Below are 23,979 nucleotides of genomic sequence, written 5' to 3'. Positions count from 1 at the left end.
CTGAGGCACGGAGAGGGCTTTTTTAGGGTCAGAGGGTCAAGCAGAGGGTAGTAGGGTGCTCCAGAAGTTGTCAGGAGCCCCACAGATGCCCGGATCTGTTGGTTATCTGGGATGATGGCTGTGCCTGGGTGCAGATGGTGGCGCCCGGATAGGAGACTTCAAGGCTCCAAAGGGAAGCACCACCTGTTTACACAAATGATGTGTGCCTTCTCCATTTGTTTGGTCACTGCTTTCTCCAGCAAACAAACAGACAGACAGAACTGCTGCTGTTGCCACAGGTAGCATTTTATAAAAACACCTCTCAGGAAGAGGAGGGGGTTGGTAAACAAACAGAAGGTGCACATGCTGTGCACAAAGTGCCAGGCTGCTCACAGTACCAGCAGCCTGGGCATTAGCAGGGCAGCAGGAGGGCTGTCCCACGCACACTCTCTCGGGTCGTAAGTTTCACAAGGTGACTATGCACAGATGCACCGAAGTCTACCAGACCCTGGTGTCCAGGAAGAAGCAGGGCCTCGCAGCAGGCCAGACCTGGATTCACATCCCAGCATCAGCCAGTGTGACCATTGCAGCTTCAAACTGGGAGGGGCTTGAAGCAGTAAACCGGGGTGCGTTATGGGCACACAGGGTGAGTGGGTCTCTCCATCATCTATTAGTTCTGTTACCTGCCAACCAAAGCATCAGGACCCATGTCAGAAGCTGGGGCACCTTCTGACAAGTATGACTGGCGGGGCACCTCGAATGTCTCAGATGAACGATGCCCGTAGTAGAGAAGGCTTTGAAAATGAACAAAATCCTACAAAAAGTTGGTTTGGGTTTAGTAGGACTTTATCCAAGGAGACCCGGTGGTGCTTTCTGGTAAGCACAGGACTGCTAACCACAAGGTCAGCAGTTCAAAATCACCAGCTGCTATGTAGGAGAAAGACGAGGCTATCTGTTCCCCTAAGGGTTTATAGCCTTGGAAGCCCTCTCTAGGGTTGCTGAGAGTCAGAGTCGACCTGGTGGCCGTGGGTTTGGTACCTTGCCCGAATCCCACAAAGAGAAGATGGTCTCCTTGCCCAGAGAGCCAGCTGACCAGTCCTCCCAGCCACACGGCGCCATCTGCCAGCGGTCACTCGGGTCACACATGGGGTCATCCTTCCATTTGTGAGCGACGTCGAGGACTAAGTACTAAAATTGTGAAACTCTGTCACGCACTCCTGAACTGCACCAGTCATATCCCTGCACAGCGGAGTTCATGGTAGGGAAACATCTGAACCCTTTCACTGCCCACGTCTATAACTGCGTGAGCTACGGTTCAGACGTCTTTTTGCTATACAGAGATTTCGACATACGCTGTCCGCGGGGGTTGCCTTGCAGTGAATTTGGGGACAGAGAGCTGGGAGGCCGTCTCCTGGTCATCTTTTTGGACGATGTTTGCTCAGCAGAGCCTCTTCCCTGCTCCGTCCCTGGCCGGCATACCCGTTGCCTCTTACACAAGAAGTTCTTTGAGGCAGAGCAATAATTCACAGATTAACTGTCTCCTGGGAAACACGTCAGTTTACAAATTACCCAGGAAAAGGCTCAGGCCCGAGAGGCCTGTGGGATTAGTCACACCCAAAGCAAATAGAGAAACTTGGCGGAGACTGACAAATGAAGAGCAGACCTGAGGTTCCCCAGCCCCAACACGCAGACAGCAAGTCTGAACGCCCAGCGGCAGACGTGGAAGAACGAATGAAACAGGCCAGTTTTTGTTGTTACATGCCAGCGAGTCGGTTCTGATAAGAGTGACCCCCGCGCACAATGTCCAGTCTGCGTCATGCTCATCCTCGTTGCTGTTTGAGCCCATTGTTGTAGCCACCGCGAGACTAAAACTCAGAACACAACAACAACAACAAACAACCCAAACTCACTGCCACCCAGTGGATGCTGGTTCACAGCGACCCTATAGGACAGCGTAGAACTGCCCCTTTCAAAACTTTCCTCAAAGAAGAAAGCTTTACGGGAGCAAACAGACTCATCTTTTTGGGTGAGCTTACGCTGCTGATCTTGTGGCTCACAGCTCAGGGCAGTACCCACTGAGACCCCAGGGTTCCTACAGCCTAGATTTCTTACATTAGCAGCACGGACTCTCGGACTGATGCACGCTCCACACTTCAAACCCACTGACTGCTTGTCGGGAGAAAGACCAGGCTCTCTAATCCCATCAAGATTCACAGTCTCAGACACCCACCAGGGCACCCTTCGCAGGCCGTTATGAGTCCCAGTCGACTCGATGGCGGGGAGTTTGGCTTTGTGTCTGCAGTGTCTGCGGTGGCAGTAGAGGTGCCCTGGTGGCACAGTGGTGGCTCACTGGGCTGCGATCTGCAAGGCTAGCAGTTCGAAAGCACCAGCTGCTCTGTGGGAAGAGATGGGGCTCTCTACTCCTGTAGAGTTACAGCATTAGAAACTCACAGGGGCAGGTCTACCCTACCCTTTCAGGTCGCTATGAGGCGGCAGTGAGTGTGGGCAGTTTCGGGACAATTCAGGGATCCGCTGAAAGACAGCACACGATCTTTGCAGATCGCATGAGGTCCAGGGGGCAGGGTCTTCACCTAGTCTGGATACCGATCCCCCACTTTCACTCCGGAACTGACAGAGGGTTATTCCAAGTGTGGTCTGAGGACCAGGTGCATCAGCTTGCAGAACGTCAGAGACTTAGGATCCACCCACCCCAAGACCTGACTCCGAGGCTGCAGTATCAGCAGCACCCAGGTGGAGCGAAGTCTTTGAAGCCCTGCTCCGGGTGACCCTGGCACTGTTCCCTGAGGGAGCTCCGTAATAGCAGCCCGTGTCAGCTTAGTCGGTAGGCGACCCCAGCCCCACATTTTACAGAGGGAGAAGCAGGAAGCCACAGGTTTCTGGCTTCAGGAAGCAGAGTTGGGACCAGAGCCCAGGTCTGGTGGTGCTTAGAAGACTCGGGCTGCACGAGAGCCATCTTGTCTGGATATTTTGCCTTCTCCCCGACAGGCCTTCCATCGTTCACTCTTATTTGATAGGGTACTCTGTGCTCAGCACTCTTCCGGGTGTTTGGAATGCATCCGAGAACAAAAAAAGAGTCAAACAACAAAAACATCTGCCTCATGGCGCTAACACTTGAGCTCCCATAGCTATATTGAATCACACAGGTCGTAGGAAGGAGTTACGGTGAGTCCCACAGGCTTGGATGCGAGAGGCAGAGAGAGTGACATGAGCAAAATGGGCCCGTCTCCTCACACGTGGAGAGCCCATGATGGGGGATCTCATGCCCAGTCAGTTCCATACTTGTTCCCCATATGGCCACCGTACCGATGGAGCCCAGAAGGTGGCACACCACAGGCCCAATCCAGTCCGGCCCCTGTTTTGGGAAATAAAGTTTTCCTGACCATAGTCGCACACACTGGATGACAGAGTGGAGGGCTACTTTAATATCGCCGTGGAAGAGTTGAGGAACAGCAACAGAAATTGGCACACAGAGTCCAAAATACTTGCTTTCTGGTCCATTTGCTGATCCTTTGCACTAAAACATTGCCAAGCAATTGAATCTTATCTCAGAAAAACGGCCAAAGAATATGGATAACAATATAATTAAATGTGAACCCTCCGATTCCCTCCACCCCTTTCCACCTAGAAGCCTGTCTGCCTCTATACCCGTCCTTACCTTCATCTCTCCGTATCGCAGAGAAGTTTCTCGGCTGGCCCAGCGCTAACACTCAGCTGTGCCAAGTCCCACTCTCCACAAGGTGCCCCCGTGACCTTTTCCAGCCTCCACTCGCTCTGTCTTCCCTATTTGTATCCACTCCTTCTCCAATGGTTTATGGATGAACTTGAAAATAAAAAGCACCCTCAAGTTCCTCCCATTTGGGTCTCATCTCACTTTGCCAGGAAAACAGGTAAGAGAGTCACTCAGCTCTGTCCAGGAAAAATATTATGTTGCCAGACCCCTGGGACGGCTGCCAGGGATCGGCAACATCTGAGTCAATGCAGCAAATTATTTAATATGGCTCTTTTAGCCATCGCCTTTGTTACTCCCACCAAAACGACCTTGCTCTCCTGATGGGCTGGGCAAAAAGAAAGGGGGAAGGTACAGATGAGATGAAATCATTTATCTATGAATGACTGGTAATTATGCTGGATATAAAACAAGCCATCTCAGAAGCAAAGAGGGAGGGAGGGGAGACTTTCACTACTGACAAGGAAAAAGAGTTCGCAGTGGAGCGTGTCTGTTGGACCCCGAGATCCCTCCCTGTGTGTTGGATCTCCCCAACAGCTGTGACACCGGAGGGTGGCAGAGGAACAGCATCAGTAGAACAGGAGTATGAGACAGAGCAGTGCACCTCCCAGCCCTCAGAGCAAGGAAATCTGAGTGCTTTAGGGTAGGAGGCAACTTGGGGAGTAGGGTCACTCTGGGCACTTGATCATGGAGCTGAAGCTGAGTGCCTTTACATTGAGGCTTACAGCGGAGTGGCATGCCCTTTGGGCACTCGCTGGCAGCTCTGTCCAACCAGGGCAGAGGCAAAGCTGATGTAGAGGGCTGGAGAGAGGCCTGCCTGTGGGCACAGCAGAGAGGAAACGCTCCCGATTGAACAACTGAGCCCTGAGCAGTTCTCACCTGAATTGCAACTGTTCACTCCCCAAGACCCCATAGTGATGAGCACTGTGAGTTCTGTGTGGCCCCTGCAATGCATGATCAGATACACCCCCAGGGTAGAGAATGCTACAGGGAAGACAGCAGGATGTCAAAACAGCAGGAACGCAATGGAGGGCGGACACAAGTCTGACCTCAGCGTTGGAGCAACAGCTGTAGACGCTGGAGGAAGTCAGATGTGGCCCCACCCCTTTTCCTCGGAGTTCAGGTTAGGTCGGCAGCGCAATTCCATCCCTCCCGCACTTAGCCAGTGCCTGTGACATCCCAGGCATGGTTCTGGGGTTTGGAGTTGTAAAGGGCAAGTCCTCAGGATGAGCACCTACCCATCAAAGATTAGGAACGTGGGGGTGCTGCTTTCAGAAGGTTATGCACAAAAGTGCGATGGGGCAGAGAGCAGCTATGTCTGTCATGGGGCAGCAGTGAAGGATGGCAGGAGCCAGAGAGGCTTCTTCAGGAGGGAATCCATGAGGTGAGCTTTCACACCTGCCCGGGAATGAGCTAGGTGAAGGAGGGGGAATGGCATTGCAGACAGAGGAGCAGACGTGAGAAGATATGGAAACATGTGTGTTAGAGAACCGGAAGTAGACCCATAAGCCTGTCCGACAGTGAAGCTAAGGGGGGAGTGGGGGGGGGCGGGAGAACCTGGAGCCTTGAGCACTAAACTAAGGACCCTGAACCTGGTCTTGGAAGCAATGCAAACCCATGAAGGATCAGGTGGTCATTTTAGAAAGATCCCTTACAGCCACGAGGCGGAAAGGCAGCAGAAGGCCTGGAGAGGTGGAGATGTAGCAGGAGGGAGCTCAGTAGCCAGTAGAAGACTACCACCACACTCGCTCTGCCCGATGTGCCACCTGCAACGTACAGGAAATGGGTACAACGGTGCCCTGTGTTCCGGCTCATTGCTTTACACGCACCACCTCACTTACTATCGCAAAGATCCGTCTACAGTTGGATGGTTTCCGCCAGAGCCTCAGCCCCTAACCATTGCTCTAACCTGCTTGAGTGCCTGAGGACAGGGCAGGGAGAATGAAAAGGAGGGGAGAGAGTCAAGAGACACCAAGTGGGCAGAATCTGCAGGCCTCGGGGACTGATCTCTTAGGGAATAGGGGGCGTAGGTGAGCGCGTGTAGATGCCCAGGCTTCTGGCTTGGAGGTCTCTGTGTGAGGCAGTGCCGGGCTTGGTTTGCTGGTGGTGCGGTAAAGAAATGCCACAAGTCCCCAGGTTTGCGACATTATCTAAACCACAAGTGGCTTAAAGGGCAGGGGTTCCTTTTCTTATGGTTCAGGAGGCTCGAAGTCTTGGTTTGGGCACTGGCTCTGGGGTAAGCAGTGGGTGGGGGTGGGGGTGGGGAGAGCTATCTCTCCATCGTCTCTAGGGGAGGATCAAGGTTTCAGCACCTGCGGCCCTGGCTTCCCCCCTCCCCTCTCCCGTGATCTTCAAGCTGTCTCTCTGTTTGCCCTCGCCTGTTCTTTTGTCTAATCCGGATCTTTTCTGTGGCTCAGAAGCCATTGGGTTTCGAACACATCCTGGGCTGCTATGGCTGCACCAGCAAAGAGAACAGATTTCTGACAGGGCAACGACCATAGGGATGTTAGAAGTCTTAGGTGCTGGCTATCGAGTTGATTTTTGATTCATGGCAACTCAGTGTGACAGAGTAGAACTGTCCCCGAGGCTTTATAGGAGCTGGTCAGCGTGGCTTTGTTTTTCCCTCCCCCGGAACTGCCAACTTTCAGGGCAGCGGCCACGCACTTGACCATTGTACCACGAGGGGTAAGGATTCCGGCACTGATTTTAGGGGTATTCGATTTAATCCGTACTCAAATAGTGCTGTTCCTTGACATGAGGGTTTGGTGAGGAGAAACATGTGCCGTGTTGACGTGGTCCTCTGAGTGGTGCTCTCTTAGAAGGTCATCGGACATCTAGGTCTGCGGAAGGGAGCGGGTGGGAGCGGAAGCGCCCGAGTGTTCTCTCAAAGCAGGAAGAGCTCAAGAGAAGCTGAGGCTGGCGCCCAGTGGGAAGCTAAGTAGGAGCGAGGGGAGGAGGCTGGGCGGGAGAGGGTGCTGAGGGACAAGTAGCTTTCAGGAAGGTGGGGTACAAGAAAACGGCCAGGAGCCAGAGCACCGAGGGTCATGGTGAGGAGTGATGGATCCGAGTGGCTCGCTGGCAGGCAAGGAGGCATGTCCAGAAGGGAGTGGATAGAAACAGAGGAGGCAGAGGGGCCCAGGGCTGGAAGGCCCCGGGGAACTGAGGAGCAATGTATGGTGTGAGGCAGGGCTCAGGTGGGTTGGAGGCTGTGGTCTCCAGATGGCAAGTTGCTGTTTCTCTCCAGAGCTCTTGCTGCCAGGAGAAGTGGGTATAGCCACTATTGTATCCTCACCCTTACCCCTCCCTGTTTGGAAACCACGCACCTGTCTCATGCCTCCTCTAAAATGAACATGTGACGGTTGAGGACTAAGCAAACTCATTCTGTATTCCCAGCCCGCATCCTGGCACAGATGGTCATGTTAGCTGCTGTGGAGTGGGGCCCCAACTCACTGTGACCCCCGTGCACAGTGGGACGAAACACTGCCTGTTTCTGAGCCACACCCGTGGTGGGTTGCAGGTAGACCACTGAGACACATGGGGTTTCCACTGTCTGATGTGTAGAAGTAGATTTCCAGGCCTTTCTTCCCAGAGCTGGAGATCCCACGGAGACCCCTTCTGTATCACAGCAACATGTAAGCCCCCGCTTACAGATGGATGGTGGCTAGGACAGGACACCAGCCATGAACCGCACGAACGCTGGTGAGAACTGTACCGTGCGTGGCACGAACAGACACTGTCAGAGTGGGTGCCCAGAAGCTGTGTGCCAAGCAGGACGGCGTGTCACCTGGGCTCCTAGCGAGGGCACCAGACAAGCCCATGCCTTACCTGTCCCTTGTCTTCTGAGAGCCTCCGTTTCTTCTGTGGGCTTTGTGAGCCACATCTATGCTGCCGGCTGTCAGGGTTTTGAATACGAAGTGGAAACAGCTACTGGATGATGGGGAAGTGGCAGGGCAAATCCGACAGATGCGTGGAAGCATGCGAAGCGCCCCGTTGGTGAAGTTTACAGAATGAAGTGGCAATTCTAGGGGTCCCCTGTGAGGAGGAGTGGAAGGGGTCATCACTGCCAAGGGGACCCCTAGCCCAGCACACAGTCTGTGGGCACGAGGCTAGGCTGTCTTTGTAACGAACCAGCACTTGGGGTGAATAGCACTTTTTTTTCTCTCTCCCCCAAATGGTTTTGCTTTCACTTAGTAGAAAGAAGCCGTCGTTGGAGCCCCAAACACAAAATAAGTGGAAAGGGAGCACGTTGTACGTGTCTCCTCCCTGTCAGAAACATCAAGGTCTGTTTTCTGTGAGAAAAATGGGCTAACATTGAGCCCAAAACGTTGTGTGGGAGAACAGCGCTCTCCCAGTGGGCTGCCCCTGAAGGGCTGGGGACCCCTTTGAGCTCCCCACCGGCATTGTGCTGGCCTTTGTTGGAGAGGCCAGGATGTGCTGGTATCACCAGGTGCTGTCTGCCATCTATCTCAGTGGATTTCACAAGTATTCTCTCAATCCATGCGCCGGAGGTGGGAGATCTGAGCCCAACAGTGCGTTGCGGAGACAGGAGAGGGGTGGAAGGACCCACAGCAGCTCTGTACCACACCCAGCTCCAATACCCCTGTCCGGAAAGGATGCCTGGGAGCCTCAGCGTCCGTTATACAGGTGCACAAAGCCACTAGCGCAGCAAGCTGGGTGGCTACGCCAGGCAGTCCACAGCCTCAGGCAAGACACCAAGCAGACTAGCCTGGCTCCATTTCATGCTACCAAATGGGCCAGCTGCTGCTCCAGAGGTCACAGAGGGAGAACTTGGCAATGGAGGTCAGTCCACACCCCTTTCCACTGCCCCTGGTCCTCTTAACAGGTGGGCAACAGCTGCAGCTTCAACCTGGGAGGAAGCAGGCTGGACAGCGCACACAGCGAGCTGGCCAACCCCTTCAAGTGACAGACGAGGAAATGTGGAGAAGGCCCAGCGTGGAGAAGGGGCATGCCCACGACCATAGGGCCATGGGCAGCACAGAGCTGCCTGGGGTGGAGCGTGCTCAGCAGGTGTCCACAGGCCCTGACTCTAGCCCAGTGGTCGGCAAAGTCTGGCTCAAGGGCCCTAGGCGGCTCCTTCAGTAGGTCCATGTGGCTCTGAAGCGAACATTGAAATGAAAAAGAAAACGATCCCAGTTTCATTTCTAAAATGTTAAGGGCTATGATTCAGATCCTGGTGATCGCATGTGATTGTAAAACTATACTTCTGGCTCTCGGATCATGTGTAAATTCTAGTGAGCGACAGGATCTGGCTCTTCCATCTCTAAAGTTCGCCGAGCCCGCTCTAGGTGCGTGTGCCGGCTTGGGCTTCTCCTCAGTGCGACTGGTTGAGGAGGCGGGTGGCATGGTGGGTGTTCACCCCCTGCCTGTGGATGTCCAAGGAGTCCTCCCTGCGGCCCGTGTCGCTGGGCGGTGCACCGTGTACATGCTTAGCTGCTAACGGAGAGGTGAGAAGTCTGAGCCCACTAGAAGCACCTTGGGGGGAAAGGCATGATGATTAGCGGTGCAGAAATAAGTGCAAACCCCATGGGGTACAGTGCTCCACATGGGCGTGGGGAGGAGTCAGAACCCACAGCAATGTGTTTGGCTGGCGGGTGCAGGTGCTTGGACAGTCTGGGGGTGGTGGTGGGAGGCATGCCGGCAGACAGAGGGTAGACTGATGTGGTGAAAGGAGCCTGGAGCCGGGCTAGAGCCCTCGTCCCTTCAACAGCAAGGGAATGGATGGGTCAGAGCAGCAGCCAGCCCAGCCTGTCCCCTGACTGGTGCTCCCCAGGAAGGCGGGTATGTTGGAGCATGTTGAAAGGAAAGCTACCCACATGGTGAACCCACATGGAGAGCAAGAGGCAAGAAGGGGGTGGGGTGGTGTTTGTCTGAAGAAGGAAAGACTGAGAGCCAGGCGGGCACAGCCCAGCCGAGTGGCCAGGGGCGGGCACCCTGAGCAGGGACTCTGAAGGCAGGCTACTGTTTTTCTAGTCCCGTGACCCAGGAATGGCGAGGCAAACTTTCTGAGCCTCTCCTTCCTCATTTGGAAAAGGAAGGTAATATCTGGATCTACTTCACGGCTCTGCAGGGATTAAGTGAGCTACCCCCTGCGCTGTGTTTAGAGGACAGCCTGGCGCTAAGTGACAAACGCTGTCATGACAAAGAATGACAGAGGGCAGCGGATGATAAAGACGGATGGACCTGAGGAGTCCTCAGGCCGGGGAGGGCTTCGGCACGCTCTGGAGACACAAGAAGCAGAACTAGGGCTGCTGATGTGGGACAAAGGACGGGGACAAGATGACAACCCAGGGAAGGGCCCATATGCGTCAACAGAACTTTCTGAAGGCCGGGGAGCTTGCCCCCAGCGTGGGGAGTTCTCGATGGCAGGAAGTATTCAGGCAAAGCCAGGGACCACTTGGCAGAGTTGTAGGATTGCTGCCAGGCCAGTCCGGCTCTGGAGGAGGAGAGCAGGCCAGCAGGCCATGGCGGTCCCTCTCCAGCCCTGAGATTCACAGCGGAGAAGGGCCTTTTCCTTGTGAGCGCCTTACCTTGCCCGAAGCGAGCAGTCCTGTACACCTCCTTGGCCTCTCGGAAGCCCAGCATGTGGCACACCACATCCCCGTCCTTCTTGTCCCAGCCGTCGTCGCACACGGTGCCCCAGCGCCGGTCGTGGTACACCTCCACACGACCCTCGTGTGGGCCCGAGCCGTTCACCAGCCGGATGGCCACAGCCTCCACGCCTCCTGCTGGGAGCAGCCCACCGTCATCACACAGCTCCAGAAACCCCGGGCTCCACCCGGAGAGCGTCTCCAACCACCTTCCCTCCCCGGGGCAGTGAGGGCGAAGAGAGGGCTGGGGCCTCTGGCCAACCGAGCTCGTGGCTTGTCATGGGGTTCTTTGTCAGCCTGGTTTCTGCCACCCTTTGGGACCTGGTTACTAGTTACCATGACTTCCAGGTCGGAAGAGGAGAGGGAACCCAGGGATGGCCAAGGCTTTGGGGGCAGGGTGGCCTGGCTTAACAGCTCAGTAGGTGGTGAGCACCTAGAGGTCCCCTTCAAGTCCCATGCCTCCTTGTCTACTTCCCCCCAAGGCTGTGGGCGCAGAAGTGCTTGGTGCCAGGGTGACGTGACATGCGCTCCAGCTCTGCCCCTTACTGAGACAGGAGGCCATCAGATCCTAGGTGCCACTGACTGTAAGCCACGTGACTATGCTATGAGAATTTTTGATTCCCCTGTTTTCAGAGACGTCACAGTGCCGGTTCCAGAACGGAGGACATGGGGCCGTCTGTGGCAAGAGCGTGGGCTGGTGTCTGCACAGCGAGGCAGGCCCAAGAGTTGCTCTTAGATAGTTATCACCTTAAGGAAGTGCCTGAGCCTCGCTGAGGGGGTTTCTTCCACTGTCACGGGTGGGGGCCAGGCCTACTTTTCAGGGCTACAGTGCAGATTACATGAAATTATTTACAGAAGGCTCCCAGCGTGGTTCCTGACACATAGCACATGCTGCTTTCCCCCGTTCTTTAATGGCTGAAACCCTGGGGAGTTCATCTGTAAGATGAGTGTTTAACACAGAGTCTGGCTGTAGGAAATGAATGACAAATGTTTTCTAAGTTGACGAAAGAATGAAGATTCATCCTGCCCCACCCCCCTCCAAAGGATTAAACATCAATTTATTTAGTAATAGCTTACTAGATTTTAAGGTGTTTTTTTCCTTCATTATTTCACACACACACGTAAAACCTTACTTGGTGTTTACGTTTAGATCGCCAGCTTTGTAGTCCTTAGTCTAACAACAAAATTAAGTTCGCTGCCACCTAGTTGATGTCAACTCATAAGAACCCCAAAGGACAGTGTGAATTTCCAAAACTTTAACTCTTTACAGGAGTAGCAAACCCTGTCTTTCTTCTGAGGAGTGGCTGGTGGTTTTGAACTGCTGACCTTGCAGTTGGCACCATAGCCACGACGCCACTAGGGGTGTTCCACAGTCTAAACTACCAGTCAAACTCATCGACGTATTCCTCCCTCACCCCTTGATTTCCCTTTGCCCTCCTGTGGAACTCCATCTTCTACCTCACCCGAGCCAACACTCATCATCCGGATGAAGATTCAGTTTGGGATTAAATTGCATTATGAAGCTTCTCCAAGGGGATTGCTTTGCAGTCTCGGAGGACCCTGGAGCAGCCGAAGCAAGCTTAACATCACCTTAGAGCCAGCGTTTGGCTGAGTCACAGTCTCAGGGTTAGTCATCCTGTTATTGCCGAGCGGGGACCAGAGCAGGGTCTCCAGATGTGTCTTCTAACATTCTTTTATCCCCTTGCCTGCATCCCACTCCCGGGGCACTTTTCCTGCCTCAGACCCCCCCTGAGTTTCTTCACTTGGTAACGTAGTGGTGTGGTCCCAAACCCAACTCAACCCACAGTCAGGGAGTCAATTCCAGCTCATGGCAACCCTGTAGCAACCATGTAGGACAGAGGAGAATTGCTCCATCCTGTGCCCGAGACAGGAAATCTTTACCGAAGCAGACTGCCTTTTCCTTCCCCACCAGAGTGATTGGTGGATTAGAACTGCCTACTCTTCAATGAGCACTTCAATGCTTATTCTACTGGGCCACCAGGACTCCTTTAAAGGCAGTTAGTGCGTCTTAAAAAAGACATCCATCAAACTCATTGGGGATGCTTGTGAAAAGGCAGATGCCCAAGCCAACTCAGACCTACTCACTTAGAGCCTTGGGGCAAGAGTTAGGGATCTGCACTTCTCCTTTTAAAACCTTTGTATGGTGAATTAGATGAAGGCTCTACAGAGCAGATCATCGGTTTTACGTTCAACGATTCAGACACAATTTATTTCAGTTCATCCATTACACCCCCCCCAGTGCACCATCACGCATCCCGCTTCCTCCCTGTGTTTCCTGTTTCTATCCCGCCTCTTTTTCTAACCTGATGAACTTTGTCCTGGAATAAATGCTGCCCTTTTGATCCGAAAGGGTAGATTAGTCTATCACAAGGAGGCTTCCATTCCAGACCTCCAGGGTGACTGCGAGTCATAGTCTCAGGGGTGCTACCTGTCTCATTTATAACTTCGAGTTTTGTTCTACATTTCTTTCCCACACGCTCTCCAGGACGTTCTAAATGTGATCCTACCCTGAGCAGTTGGTGGGGGGAGCCAGGCACCACCTTGTTTTTCTGGTCTCAGGGTTATGGAGACTGATTTTTGTGTGGTTCGTTTGTCTCTTAGACTAATGGTGTCTTTTGAGCTGAATCAAGCTTCTTTTCTCCAGACAGGGAGAGCTGGAGGCTTGCAGCTTGGATGGCCGCTCACGAGCTGTTAAGACCCCAACCCCTCCTCCCTCAAGTAGGCTGCAGAACACTGTCTTTGTGAACTTAGTGGTTGGCATGCAAACCTTGGTGTCATTTGAGACGATGCCCTCAAGGCATCTGTACTTTGAGCCAGTGCCTCAATTGATCTGCAGAGAGCCATTCGGAACGACGGGATCAGATGATCTAGAGCAGTGGTTCTCAGCCTTCCTAATGGGGTCTGCCACTGTGCCTGGCCCACTGAGATGCCCAGTAAATCCATGCAAAAAGCATGCAGGTATGAAGGAACCAACTAACTGATTAAATAGGCAGGACCATTAAATGAGCAGGTCAACCTGGCAGACACAGGCTGCTGGAGCCCAGGGCTTTGGGGGAAGCCTGGCTGGAGAATCAGGCATGAGGGCATTCTACCGCTCCAACACCCTCTTTCTTATATCACAGCCCTCTGATCCGGTCACTCCCTCGTGGTAAGCCACCTTGGGTGGGATGTTCCTGCCTTCTGGACACAGAGCATGGAGGGCACAGGTGCAATGACCCTATGTTCCAAAGCCAAAAGCAGGAGTGTGGTCTGTCCTGTGAGTATGGCGTGTTTTGGAGGAAGTCTGGAAAACGTCATTTAGATGATAACGTAATGGAATTGCCAAGACATTTCAATGTAAAAAGAAGTAACAAAAAGAGTATTTGGAAAGAGGACAACTTTAAAAAAAGAAGGAAGGAAGGAAGGAAAAGAAAGAAACATGCGGTAACTGTCCTGACAGAATAGACAACACCAATTTCGAGAACGTTTGTGGTCCATACCCCATGCTCTCTGCAGCAAGAGCAACTGTCTCTGGCCACGGTACCCAGTACCCTCTCCTTAAAAACACCGAACTCACTGCCATCATGACCCCCTGTGGGTTCCTGAGACTGTAAGTGTTTACCAGACTAGAAAGCCCCATCCTTTTCCTGCAAAGCTGCTGCTGGTTTCAAACCGCTGACCACATGGCTCGCAGACCAATGTGTAACCACTACACCACCGGGGCTCCTCTCTCTCCTTCCTGGAGCCATATTGATTCGAGGGGCTGAAATAAGGTAAAGTGCCCATAATAGAGAGAAAATAACAAAACAATCAGAGAACACTTTGGTGGGAGTTAGAGAAGGCATCACCCTGCCCAGAACCCAGGTACCCCCATAATCAGGAGAAGCCAGGGAGAGGTCAAACAGGGTCAGCTCTCCCCAAAGTATCAGACGATTCTGGAAGCAACATCACTTCCCAGGATGCACCCAGACTCCATGGCACAGTTCAGTCTGGCTCCGTGTCCTACTGGGGCGCCACGCTGTGGGTTTTGCGTCCTTTCCCCCTTGGTCAAGATCGGAGATCTGCTTTGACACCTCTGTTGGAGGTGTGGAGCCTTTTATGGTGTGGCCAGTCTAGGGCTCTGAGAGCCCAGGGGATTTCCCCTGGCCTTCTTTGCCCCTCCACCTAGAGTTATTGGGGAGGTAGGCAGGCCCCTTTCCCAGGCTTGTGTGATGGCGCCACCTCCTGCAATGAACTTGGCCCATCACCAACACACTCCCACAGTGACACCCCTACTCGCCTGAGGCGGATGTCATGGCTTGCTATGAGGCTTGGGTTTCTGTGGGCAAAGGGTTCACATGATGCTTTTTTTCCCCATAAGTTTCTGCCCCAGAGCAAAGCTTTCCCACCAACTAACCAACCACCACTGGGAAATGCCCTCACCGCACAGCTGTGTCAGCCCCCACATCATCAGACATGGTGCCTGAGAGGCAGCCTGGTCTCTGACCCCCCAGGACGAGAGCTGGGTGCCTGGACTGGGGGACCAGGGAGTTCCGTGCACCTCTCTTTAAACATCATCCCAGAAAACCAACCAAGCCCACTGCCATGGAATCCATTCTAACTCCTACGAACCCCAACCAGGGCTTCAGAGACGGCATTTTTTATGGGAGTAGTCAGCCTCATCTTTCTTTTACAAAGCTGGTAGTGTGTTTGAACCACCAATCTTGCAGTTAGCAGACCAAAGCCTAAATGGAAGGCAGGTCATTACCTAGTGGTGCTAGGCCAGTATCGAGAGGAGGCGGTCTCGTTAAAAACAAAGGGAAGATGTGCACGTGATGGGCAGCGGAACCTCCGGCTTTCACAGTTGCACAGGACTCCCCTCAATAATGGCCCCTGCTGCAGTGGACAGGCCCTTAACCTCTTCTGTGCGACCCAACTCAGCCAGCCCTGCGAGGCCTTCCAGAGCAAAGGGAAACTCAGAACACTTCACCCACCTCTGCACCTGATGGTCGCCCGTGTGCATTCCTGATGTTGATTCATACAAGGAGCCCATGGCGTGAAGAAAATACCACTCTCCTTGGTATCCTGAGGTCCTACCCACAGACAGGACTTGACCGGTTTATCTGCTTATAGTAACAAGTGGAGAAAACAGTGTAGACCCCAAGATCTGAGTCCACCCACTGCTGCCAGCACCAGAACCGTCAGCATTCCATCCCTTGACTTACTGCCATCGAGCCAATTCTGACCCATCGTGAGCCTACAGACAGGGCAGAACGGCCCCTGTGGGTTTCTGAGACTGTAACTCTTCATGAGAGTAGCAAGCCTCATTTTTCTACCATGGGGAGGCTGGTCGAATGATTGAACTTACAGTTAGCCGCCCAAGATGTAACCACCTCAGCCCCAGGACTCCTCTTTCTCCTTGGTTGGGAGCTAAGTAGTTCCCTCACCGAAGTCTGCAGGAAATGTGGAAGTTATTTCTCTGTTGTTTTAACTTGACCATTAGAAACAACAACACTGCAATGAGAAGGCCTGGCTGGGGTCTTGTCTCTGCCCCAGTGTACTTTGCCTCCACAGAGCCTTTCCTCGCGCTCCTCTGGCCGGGACCCCAGCTCTTTGTCTCCTGCTTGCCCTGAGGTAGCAGGGCCACAAGGAAAGTCTCTCCCCTCTCCAGATGCTAAACCAGACAGAGAAGCCATCACAAAGCAAAGCCCAGACCAGAGCCCCACTGCTTGGAAAACTAACGATGTTCAAAGGTGCACCAAGGGGTGGCAGGAGCAGCCTGTGTTGTGGGTACCACTTGACAGGGGTGCCACAGAGCAGTTTCTGTGAACCATTGTGGTTTCCATCCCCAGCTGTGAGGGATCCGTCAGCAAGTTAAAACTAATACTTTCATATTTGAGAGCCTTCAAGGCTCAAAGTGGATTGTGTGATCTTGCTCTGCTGAGTGTAAAAGAGCAGAAACTCAAAACAAAACAAAAACCCAAGAGAGCACAGCCTAGACCAAAGTTCCTCCGTGGGAGCAGGGAAAATGCAGTTGTACTATTCAGGTAATCCACCATGTGCTGGGTCAAAGAGTCATGTGTCGTTGAGATGATATTATGGTAAAGTTACCTAAAGGCTGGGTGTCAGATGTTTGGACAGGCATCACAAGTGGTTGACATTAAAGAACAGAAATATATTTTCTCACAGTTCAGGAGGCTAGAAGTCTGAATAAAGTCATGACTTTAGGGTGAGCTCCCTCTCTGTCTATTTCGGCTTTTAGTAGCCACCAACCCTTGAGATTCTCGGGTTTGTAGAGACCCACGTGCTTCTCCCATGTGCCTTGCGGTAGGGTCTATCTTCCTCTGTCGTTGTTAAGTGCCATCAAGTTGGTCCGTAACTCACGGAGGTCCCATTGATCATGGAACTGGGCTCTTGTGACCTACAGGGTTGTCACCGACTGGTTTTTAGGCATACTCATCTGGCCCCTCTTCCCAGTCTCATGTCGTCTGGAAGCTCGGTTGAAGCCTGTTCAACATCAGAGCTGACCATTGCTGATCTTCCTCTGCTTCGTGTATGCTTACGCTGCTCTTTGTAAAACCCCGGAGGGATTACATTTAGGATGCACCCTACACTGCTATGGATGCATTAACCTAGCAGAACCCTATTCCAAACAGGATCACATCCACAGGCTTAGGATCCAAATACATATTTGGGGGGCACAGGTGAAGCCCACACTGGTGATTTCTGGCTGAGCAACCTCCTGGCTCTCTCTTAGATCAAGAGGTCTCAGTTTCCTGGAGCATCAGTGGTTCTAATGTCTGCTTGGAGCTGGCTGCCCAGTTCCAGTCACAGTGACCACAGACACAGACTGGCTGTAGTGACCAGGCACTCCGGGGACCAACCATAGGGCTCTCATCTATCTGCATCAGGACTCAAAAAAAAACAACCCCACACCCAACTCACTGCCATCAACTCCTAGCGAACCTATAGGGCAAGGTGGAACTATCCCTGTGGGTTTCTGAGGCTGTAACTTTTTATTCAAGTAGAAAGCCTTCTTTTTCTCCTGAGGAGCAGCTGGTGGTTTCAAACTGCTGACCTTGTGGTTAGCAGCCCAGCTGGTCACCACCCTGCCACCAGGGCTTCCTGGAGAACCCAGATCCTGACCTGGTGGGCTGGCCCTCAACGAAGCCGATGGGGCTGAGGCACAGATGGGGGCAGGCTAAGGAGGAGAGGAATGCCGTGTTGCGTTTTCTGAGGCTGTCTTGAGCGTCCTTGCAGGCTCCAGGCGTCCCCGTTATTTAGGGCCTGGGGTTACTTTTAGGTAACAGTCACAGAGTGCTGGGCTTTCCCAATCACCACGAAAGATGAAAACGCTCAGAATGTGCCAGTTGACAGCGACTTGGAGAACACAGAGTCCAAACGCTTCACGGGACACTTGATGAAACAGTGGCCCAGAGAACTGGTATGGCTTGCCCAAGGTCTTCCCACAGCTGGTAACAAAAGAGTTGGGACCTGAACTTGAGACTCTGCCCTAGGACTGACTCTCCCTCTATAATGTCCTTTCCCTCCCCGAGCCCTTCATTCTTCTCGACATCTCTGAGCAGTGTCCACCAATGCTACTTCACAACATCGCGGCAAGATGCCCATGGATAGAGCAGTTACATTCAAACCAATTACCTTGACCCTGGAATGCGTCTACCCCAAATCAGAGACGGTGTTGTGCTTCTCCTAAGTCACACGGGAGGGGTGAGATGGCAGAGGATGCTCCTGTGGGGTATGTCCATGGTGATTTCATGTTAGAAAATAAACGTGCTGGTGTTACCAGGCAAGGGTGGAGTAAACCAGCTTCCTCTGTTGAGGAAACTGTTAATATTCATGGACATCCAGGGTGATTCTACATTCTGTGCATCTGGGGTGGTGGTTACATATTGGGCTGCTAATGGCAACATTAGCAGTTTGAAGCCACCAGTTGCTCCTCAGAAAGGCGAAGCTTCCTATTCCCATAAAGAGTTACAGTCTGGGAACGTCACAGGGGAGTTCCACCCTGTCCTACAGGGTTGCTATGAGTCAGAATCTATTTGAAGACAATGAGTTTGGTTCTTTATATTTGGGACACTGCAGATGCATTACCTTTTGTTTGTCTGTCTGTCTGTCTATCTAAATTTGCGGACTTCTTTCGATAATTATTCATGTATTTACCGCTCTGTGTGTACTTATTGAGTCTCACTATGTTCTAGGATGCACCAGGTGCTAAGTATACAAGGACAAAAGCAATGCGGGCCTAGTCCAAACCTCTCATTTGTCGAAGAGGAAACCGCTTCAGAGCGAGGAATAGCCAGCTCTTCCTGGGATACCAGATCCCGCTCCTTGAGACCACTCTTGCTTCCAGCATGTCCACGAACAGGACGATCTAAGCCATCACACAGACATCAGCTGGCTTGAGGTTAAACTGATTTTAAGGTTTGAGGATGCCAGTAGGCTGGCACTGCCCAAATCAGAGAGTATGCCGAGAGAACACAGCAGTATTCTTAGTCGGCGAGGGATAGAAGTACGATTCTATTTTCCCTACAAGACTCCCCGCTCCTTGGGCAGAGAGATCCTATCCTATTTGTGTACACTCCTTCAGTTCCTACCATTATGGCCGGTAGACTGGATGTGCTGACTAAGGGTTGGATGCATTGATGGCATGGAAAGCAAGGGGTAGATGGATGCACAGCTTTGTGCGTGGGTACTGTTGGAATTCTCGTTCCAGTTCCTCACCATTCCTGAACCTCTTTTGTTCTGCTGTTAGCTCTTGATGCCGGGCTGCTCAGAAGAAGCACTGCGTTCACCCATTTATCTCACCAGTTCAGGGTGGGAGGAAAGGGATGGCATGGCACCAGCCTGGAGACGCTGCACTCACTGTGCACACATGGCTGGGGCACTGACCCTGGGTTGTAGCCAGCTGTGGCGTGATTCTAAGGATCCTTCTGGACTCCTATCATGGAGTGAACTGTGTCCTCCAAAAAAGTATGTTGATGTCCTAGCCCAGTACCTGTGAAGGTGACACTGTGTGGAAAGAGGGTCTTTGAAGATGCTATCAGTTAGGTTGACATGAAGTCAACTAGAGTTGGGTGGGTTCTAATCCCGTAGGACTCCCACTCAAACCAAACGCACTGCCATTGAGTTGATTCTAAACTCACAGTAGCCCGTAGGACAGAGTAGAACTAACCCTGTGGGCTTCTAAGACTGTAAACCTTGACAGGAGTAGAAAGCCTCATCTTTCTCCCAAGTGGTTTGGAACTATTAACTTGTTGAACTTCTAACTGCCACCAGGGGTAGACCACTGGTCTCCTTCTGAAACAGGGCTGTCAGACACGGAGACCGAGGGAAGGCAGCCGTGTGAAGGTGGAAGACGTGGAGCTACCAGAAGCTAGGAGAGTGGCTCGGACGGGTTTCTCTCTCAGCACTCCCAGAAGAAATCAACACGGCTGATATCCTGCTTTGAACTTTTGGTTTCCAGAGCTGTGAGATGGTACATATTTGTTATGTAAGCCACCCAATTTGTGGGACTTTATTACCCATTATAGGAGCCCTGGTTCTATAGTGGTTACGTTATTAGGCTGCTAACCAAATGGTCAGCATTTCAAAACCACCAGCCGCTCCCTGGGAAAAGTATGAGGCCTTCTACACCCATAAAGAGTGACCATCTCAGAAACCCACAGGGGCAGCTCTACCCTGCCCTACAGGGTCCTTTGAGTTGGAACCAACTCAATGGCTGTGAGTTTTTGTGGTTGCTACCCATTGTTGTTTGATTTTTAAACATTTTAAAAACCAGCCATGGAAAAAGAGAGGTACAAATGCCTGTCTCTTCTGCGGATACAAAAATACTCTAGGGTCATTCCAAGCCCCCGCTGCTAAGAACCAGAGGAGTGGATGAGAGGCAGCGTGCAGGACAGTGAAGAGGGTGGTGAGCCAAGAGCAAAGAGGCTGTCGGGTCCAGTCAAGGCACGCTGCTTAGATTTTAAAGAAATGTCTTGTGGGCAAGAAGACACCATCTGTTTCCCCATTCTTCACCTGTTACCCGCACTTGGCAGGATTTTTGAGGGAAAGGGCATCATCAGTAGTGGCGTCAGAAGCACGTGGACACGTCCTTCCTCGGGGATGAGCTCATCACTGAATGGCCTGACTCAAAAGGTCTGTGCCAACAATAGCCATTCAGAAATCTGAACTGAAAGACGCTGGGAAAGCTGACTAGACGCAGAAAGACAGAGAGGCAGGGACGGTGGAATTAACAAGCTGTCGTGAATCAGAAAGGGCATGATGGCAGTGAGTTTTGGTTACTGAAAAGGCCCCAGAACTTCTTCTATGGTGGCTTGGATTCTGAAGGACCATTGGTTCCAGGCCCTCTTGGATGATGGGTCCTGTTCTTCTAAAGGGAAACCAGATGCCCCAACGACCAGCCCCCATTACTTAAAATGACCCGAAAGAGGCAGGTTCCGCCTACCAACACAGCTCAAAGGCAGCGCCTAGAGGCACACTCAGCGAAGGGCTGGTTAGCGCGTGGCTCCTTGGGACCTGGGTGGATTTGGACATTTCAATGGAGGAAAACACAGTCAGGGTCATACCTGAGGGAAGACACCCCAGGCAACGAGAAAGAGGCTGGGCCTGCACTCGGTCAAAGGCTTCAAGTTCCAGCTCCGCCAGCTGTCAGTGCCACCCTCAGTCCCTCTACCCACAGATCTCTCTACCCGCAGCCCCTTCTCCAAATGGGTACAATGGTGGTAGTGGAGAGAAACAACACATGTAAACCCAGGGATGGGCCATCACTATATGTTTCCACTTCTGGCTGGCCGACACTTTGCCCAGGAATGTGCCAGCAGCCTCAGAGGAGCCATCTCTGTGCTTTGCAGAGGATGGCCGGAATGCCAGTGGTCCAAGCAGGGGATCTTGTCTTCAAAAGCCTCTTCTCTGAGTAATCCTGATGCACGAGGAGCCAGAGTGCGGGGAGGGCTCATTCTTTGCATTGAATTAATCTCCTCTGACTTCCTCTGCTCTCCCCTGGGCTCAGCTCCTGGCTCCTTAGCATATTAGGGGAGGAGGGACAAGGGTATAGGACAGAAGACCGGCTCCTGCTGTCAGCAACTTTCTGCGAACTAATGCAAGCTAGATGTCATTTGTTAAGCAAGGCAGCTCTGGAATGATCCTGGAATGCTGCGCTGGGGCCGTGGCCACTCTCGGACTCTTAGGACAGACCTTATAAATCTTGTAATATGAAGAGATGCTCCTCTCAAATGTTTCTTTACTCTCTCTGCCTCATGAATAGATTCCAGGAAAGTAGTAGAAAAGCAAGGACCCAGACAGAGCAGCCTGGGTCCTACTCTGGGTCCCCCTAAGCCCCCCCCCCAAAAGACTAGTAGGGATCCAGGAAGTTGACCTTGAACCCCTCTCCTCCCTTCCTTCCAACACAGGTAGCCTCTCCTCTTCCTACCTCCCTGGGCAGCTGCTCACTCAGCTTTTGGGAAGGGAAGGGAACCGGACAGCATCTCCCAGGATCCCTTTCCAGGGCTTTAACACCAGCACCTGGCTGTATTCACCAGGCATTGGCATCTTCCGGATGGCGCCAACACAGCCACCCTTGTTCTACTCCATGTTTCCCCCCGGGGGTGGGGGGCATACCGAATGTCTGACTTGTTCTCCAGCATTTAGTGTAAGCACACATGAGTGGCTTCACTACATCGCTGCTAAACACCAGTGGGCCTAAGAGGGCTGCTTAGGGGCCAGTAGCTGCCATATCTCAGATTGGTTTCCAGGGTCAGGGGAGCCTGAGCTCTCCCCACTGCCAACAGGGTTCTTCTAAACCTGGCTTAGAGATGCTCTGAAAATGGACCAATTGCAGCGAGAAGAGCAACGGCTAGGGGACCCATAGACAGAGAGTCCCATCAGATGGTAGGCCCTGCCCAAGTGGCTAAGCACAGGCATGCCTCATGAGTGCTGCACGCCACCTCCATGCGTCCCTTCTCACCGCGCCCATCAAACTGCAGAGAGAATGCACCTCGAAGAGTCTAGTCATTTGCCCCTGGTCAGAGCTGCAAAGGGGGCTCCCAGAGAAGAGCAATGGCCTTCTGTCTTCACACCTCAGAGCCAACTCTCCTCAAGCAAAATACTAGCCAAATACTTAAAGACAGTCCTTCCCATACGCGAAGCACTAGGGGATCCACAGGAATAATTGATCTCAGGTGTAAGCGAAGCAGACTGCGCTGTAAAGCAGTGGTCCTCAGCCCCAAGAGAGCTTTCCCTCACTTGGAAAGCTTCAGGGGAGCACCAGTGCTGGGGCCACTTTTGGCTAGTTTGCTGGCCATCCCCAGGTCCAGCAGGGTTGAAAAGCTGGGCCTGGCGGGACGATCTGAGAGCAGGCCCCCACTATGCTACTTACCCACCGCTCATAACAAAGGCACAGAACCCTGGTGGCGTAGTGGTTACACATTGGGCGGTGATCCAAAAGGCGAGCGGTTCAGCAGCTCCTCAGGAGCTCCCATATAAGAGGCCCAGTCTCGGAAACCCAGACTCTCACTAGGAGTCGACCTCGACTCGGTGTCAGTGAGTTGGGTTTGGGTTTGGGGAAGGAAGGCACACAAATATTGTCCCCGGGGTCCGGGTATTATACTCCGGTGCTCTTTCTGCATCTCTCACCAGTTAGGCTCTCGCGGCTGCTGACTGAATGGCAGGGGGTTCAAATCCACCGGTGGCTCGGTGGGCGAGGAGACTAGGGAAGAAAAGCTGAGGGGACAGTTCCGCTGTCACATGGGAGCCCAAATCCCCTTGCTGGCACCCAACAGCACGACCCACTCACTTGAGTGCTATGAGGGCAGGAGCCATCGCACACCGATGTGGCTCACAACGGCACCCTGTTTTCAAGCAGAGCATCTGGCACAGGGCAATGCTCACCAGGCCGGCCTCGTATGGGTGAATGGGACTCTTGGACCAGGGAGGGTCACTGAGTGAGGGCCCCAGAGTCTGCTGTCTGTGCACCAGAAGGGCCCAAAGCCCAGGCGAGTGTTCTTGTAAAGAGAAGAGGAGGGAAAGCCGAGCCTAGACCGAAAACATTGCAGCTCCTTGGAGTTTGTCCTTCCTGCCTTCCAAGCCCCTGCCAGACCAAAACAAGTTGAAAGAAAGGAGGTTGTGGAGAATAGAAATAAACACATGGGGTTGGGAAAATAGGCTCTGATTTTCTGCAGCTGCAGCGTAGAGCCCGGGGGGATAATGTGGACCATCTGCCCACGAAGGAAGTTGAACATTCATTCTTCGGTAAAGAAAGAACTCCCCATGCCCCCAGCCGGCCAGCCGGCAGCCCAGGGCTGTGGGGCTGGGCCCACCTCCTGGGAGGCTGGGGAAGTTGGCCCTCATCCGTCTCTGAACATGACACTTCTCTCTTTCCTGACATCCACGGGAAATGTGATCCATATGGGAAGAACAGGAGCCATCCCACAAGCGAAGGAGAGAAAAATTCCTGGTCAGGCTCACTCCTGGAGGGCATCGCTTCCAAAATGAGGTGCTGGCCGGTGGGTGCGTGTTCTCAAATGCTATTTCCTCACCATAATCTGCCCTTGACCTCACACTGGACTCTGTGGTTCTTCAAAGTGCTTTTACTAGACAGTCTCCTGTGATCTTTGTGGGTTTCCTTGAAGGTGGTGTGTGTGTGTG

At 52.8% G+C, this 23,979-nt stretch overlaps 1 protein-coding gene across 2 annotated transcripts in view; it reads right to left on the bottom strand.

The window, feature by feature from the left end:
* SCARA5 (scavenger receptor class A member 5) overlaps positions 1 to 23,979 on the bottom strand; it is a 152,977-nt gene that overhangs the window by 3,329 nt on the left and 125,669 nt on the right. The window contains exon 8 of one of the 2 annotated variants that reach the window (XM_045286746.1): positions 10,276 to 10,473. In XM_045286746.1, the coding sequence (XP_045142681.1) occupies positions 10,276 to 10,473 (198 nt within the window). The remainder of the gene's footprint in view (positions 1 to 10,275; positions 10,474 to 23,979) is intronic. The other variant, XM_045286745.1, reaches the window with a different exon arrangement.

This window comes from Echinops telfairi, unplaced genomic scaffold (assembly GCF_000313985.2).
Source record: "Echinops telfairi isolate 266 unplaced genomic scaffold, ASM31398v2 ScPeMD7_9;HRSCAF=40, whole genome shotgun sequence".
NCBI lineage: Eukaryota > Metazoa > Chordata > Mammalia > Afrosoricida > Tenrecidae > Echinops > Echinops telfairi.
The sequence above is the reverse complement of the archived record's forward strand: the minus strand, read 5'-3'. Positions and strand labels throughout refer to the sequence as shown.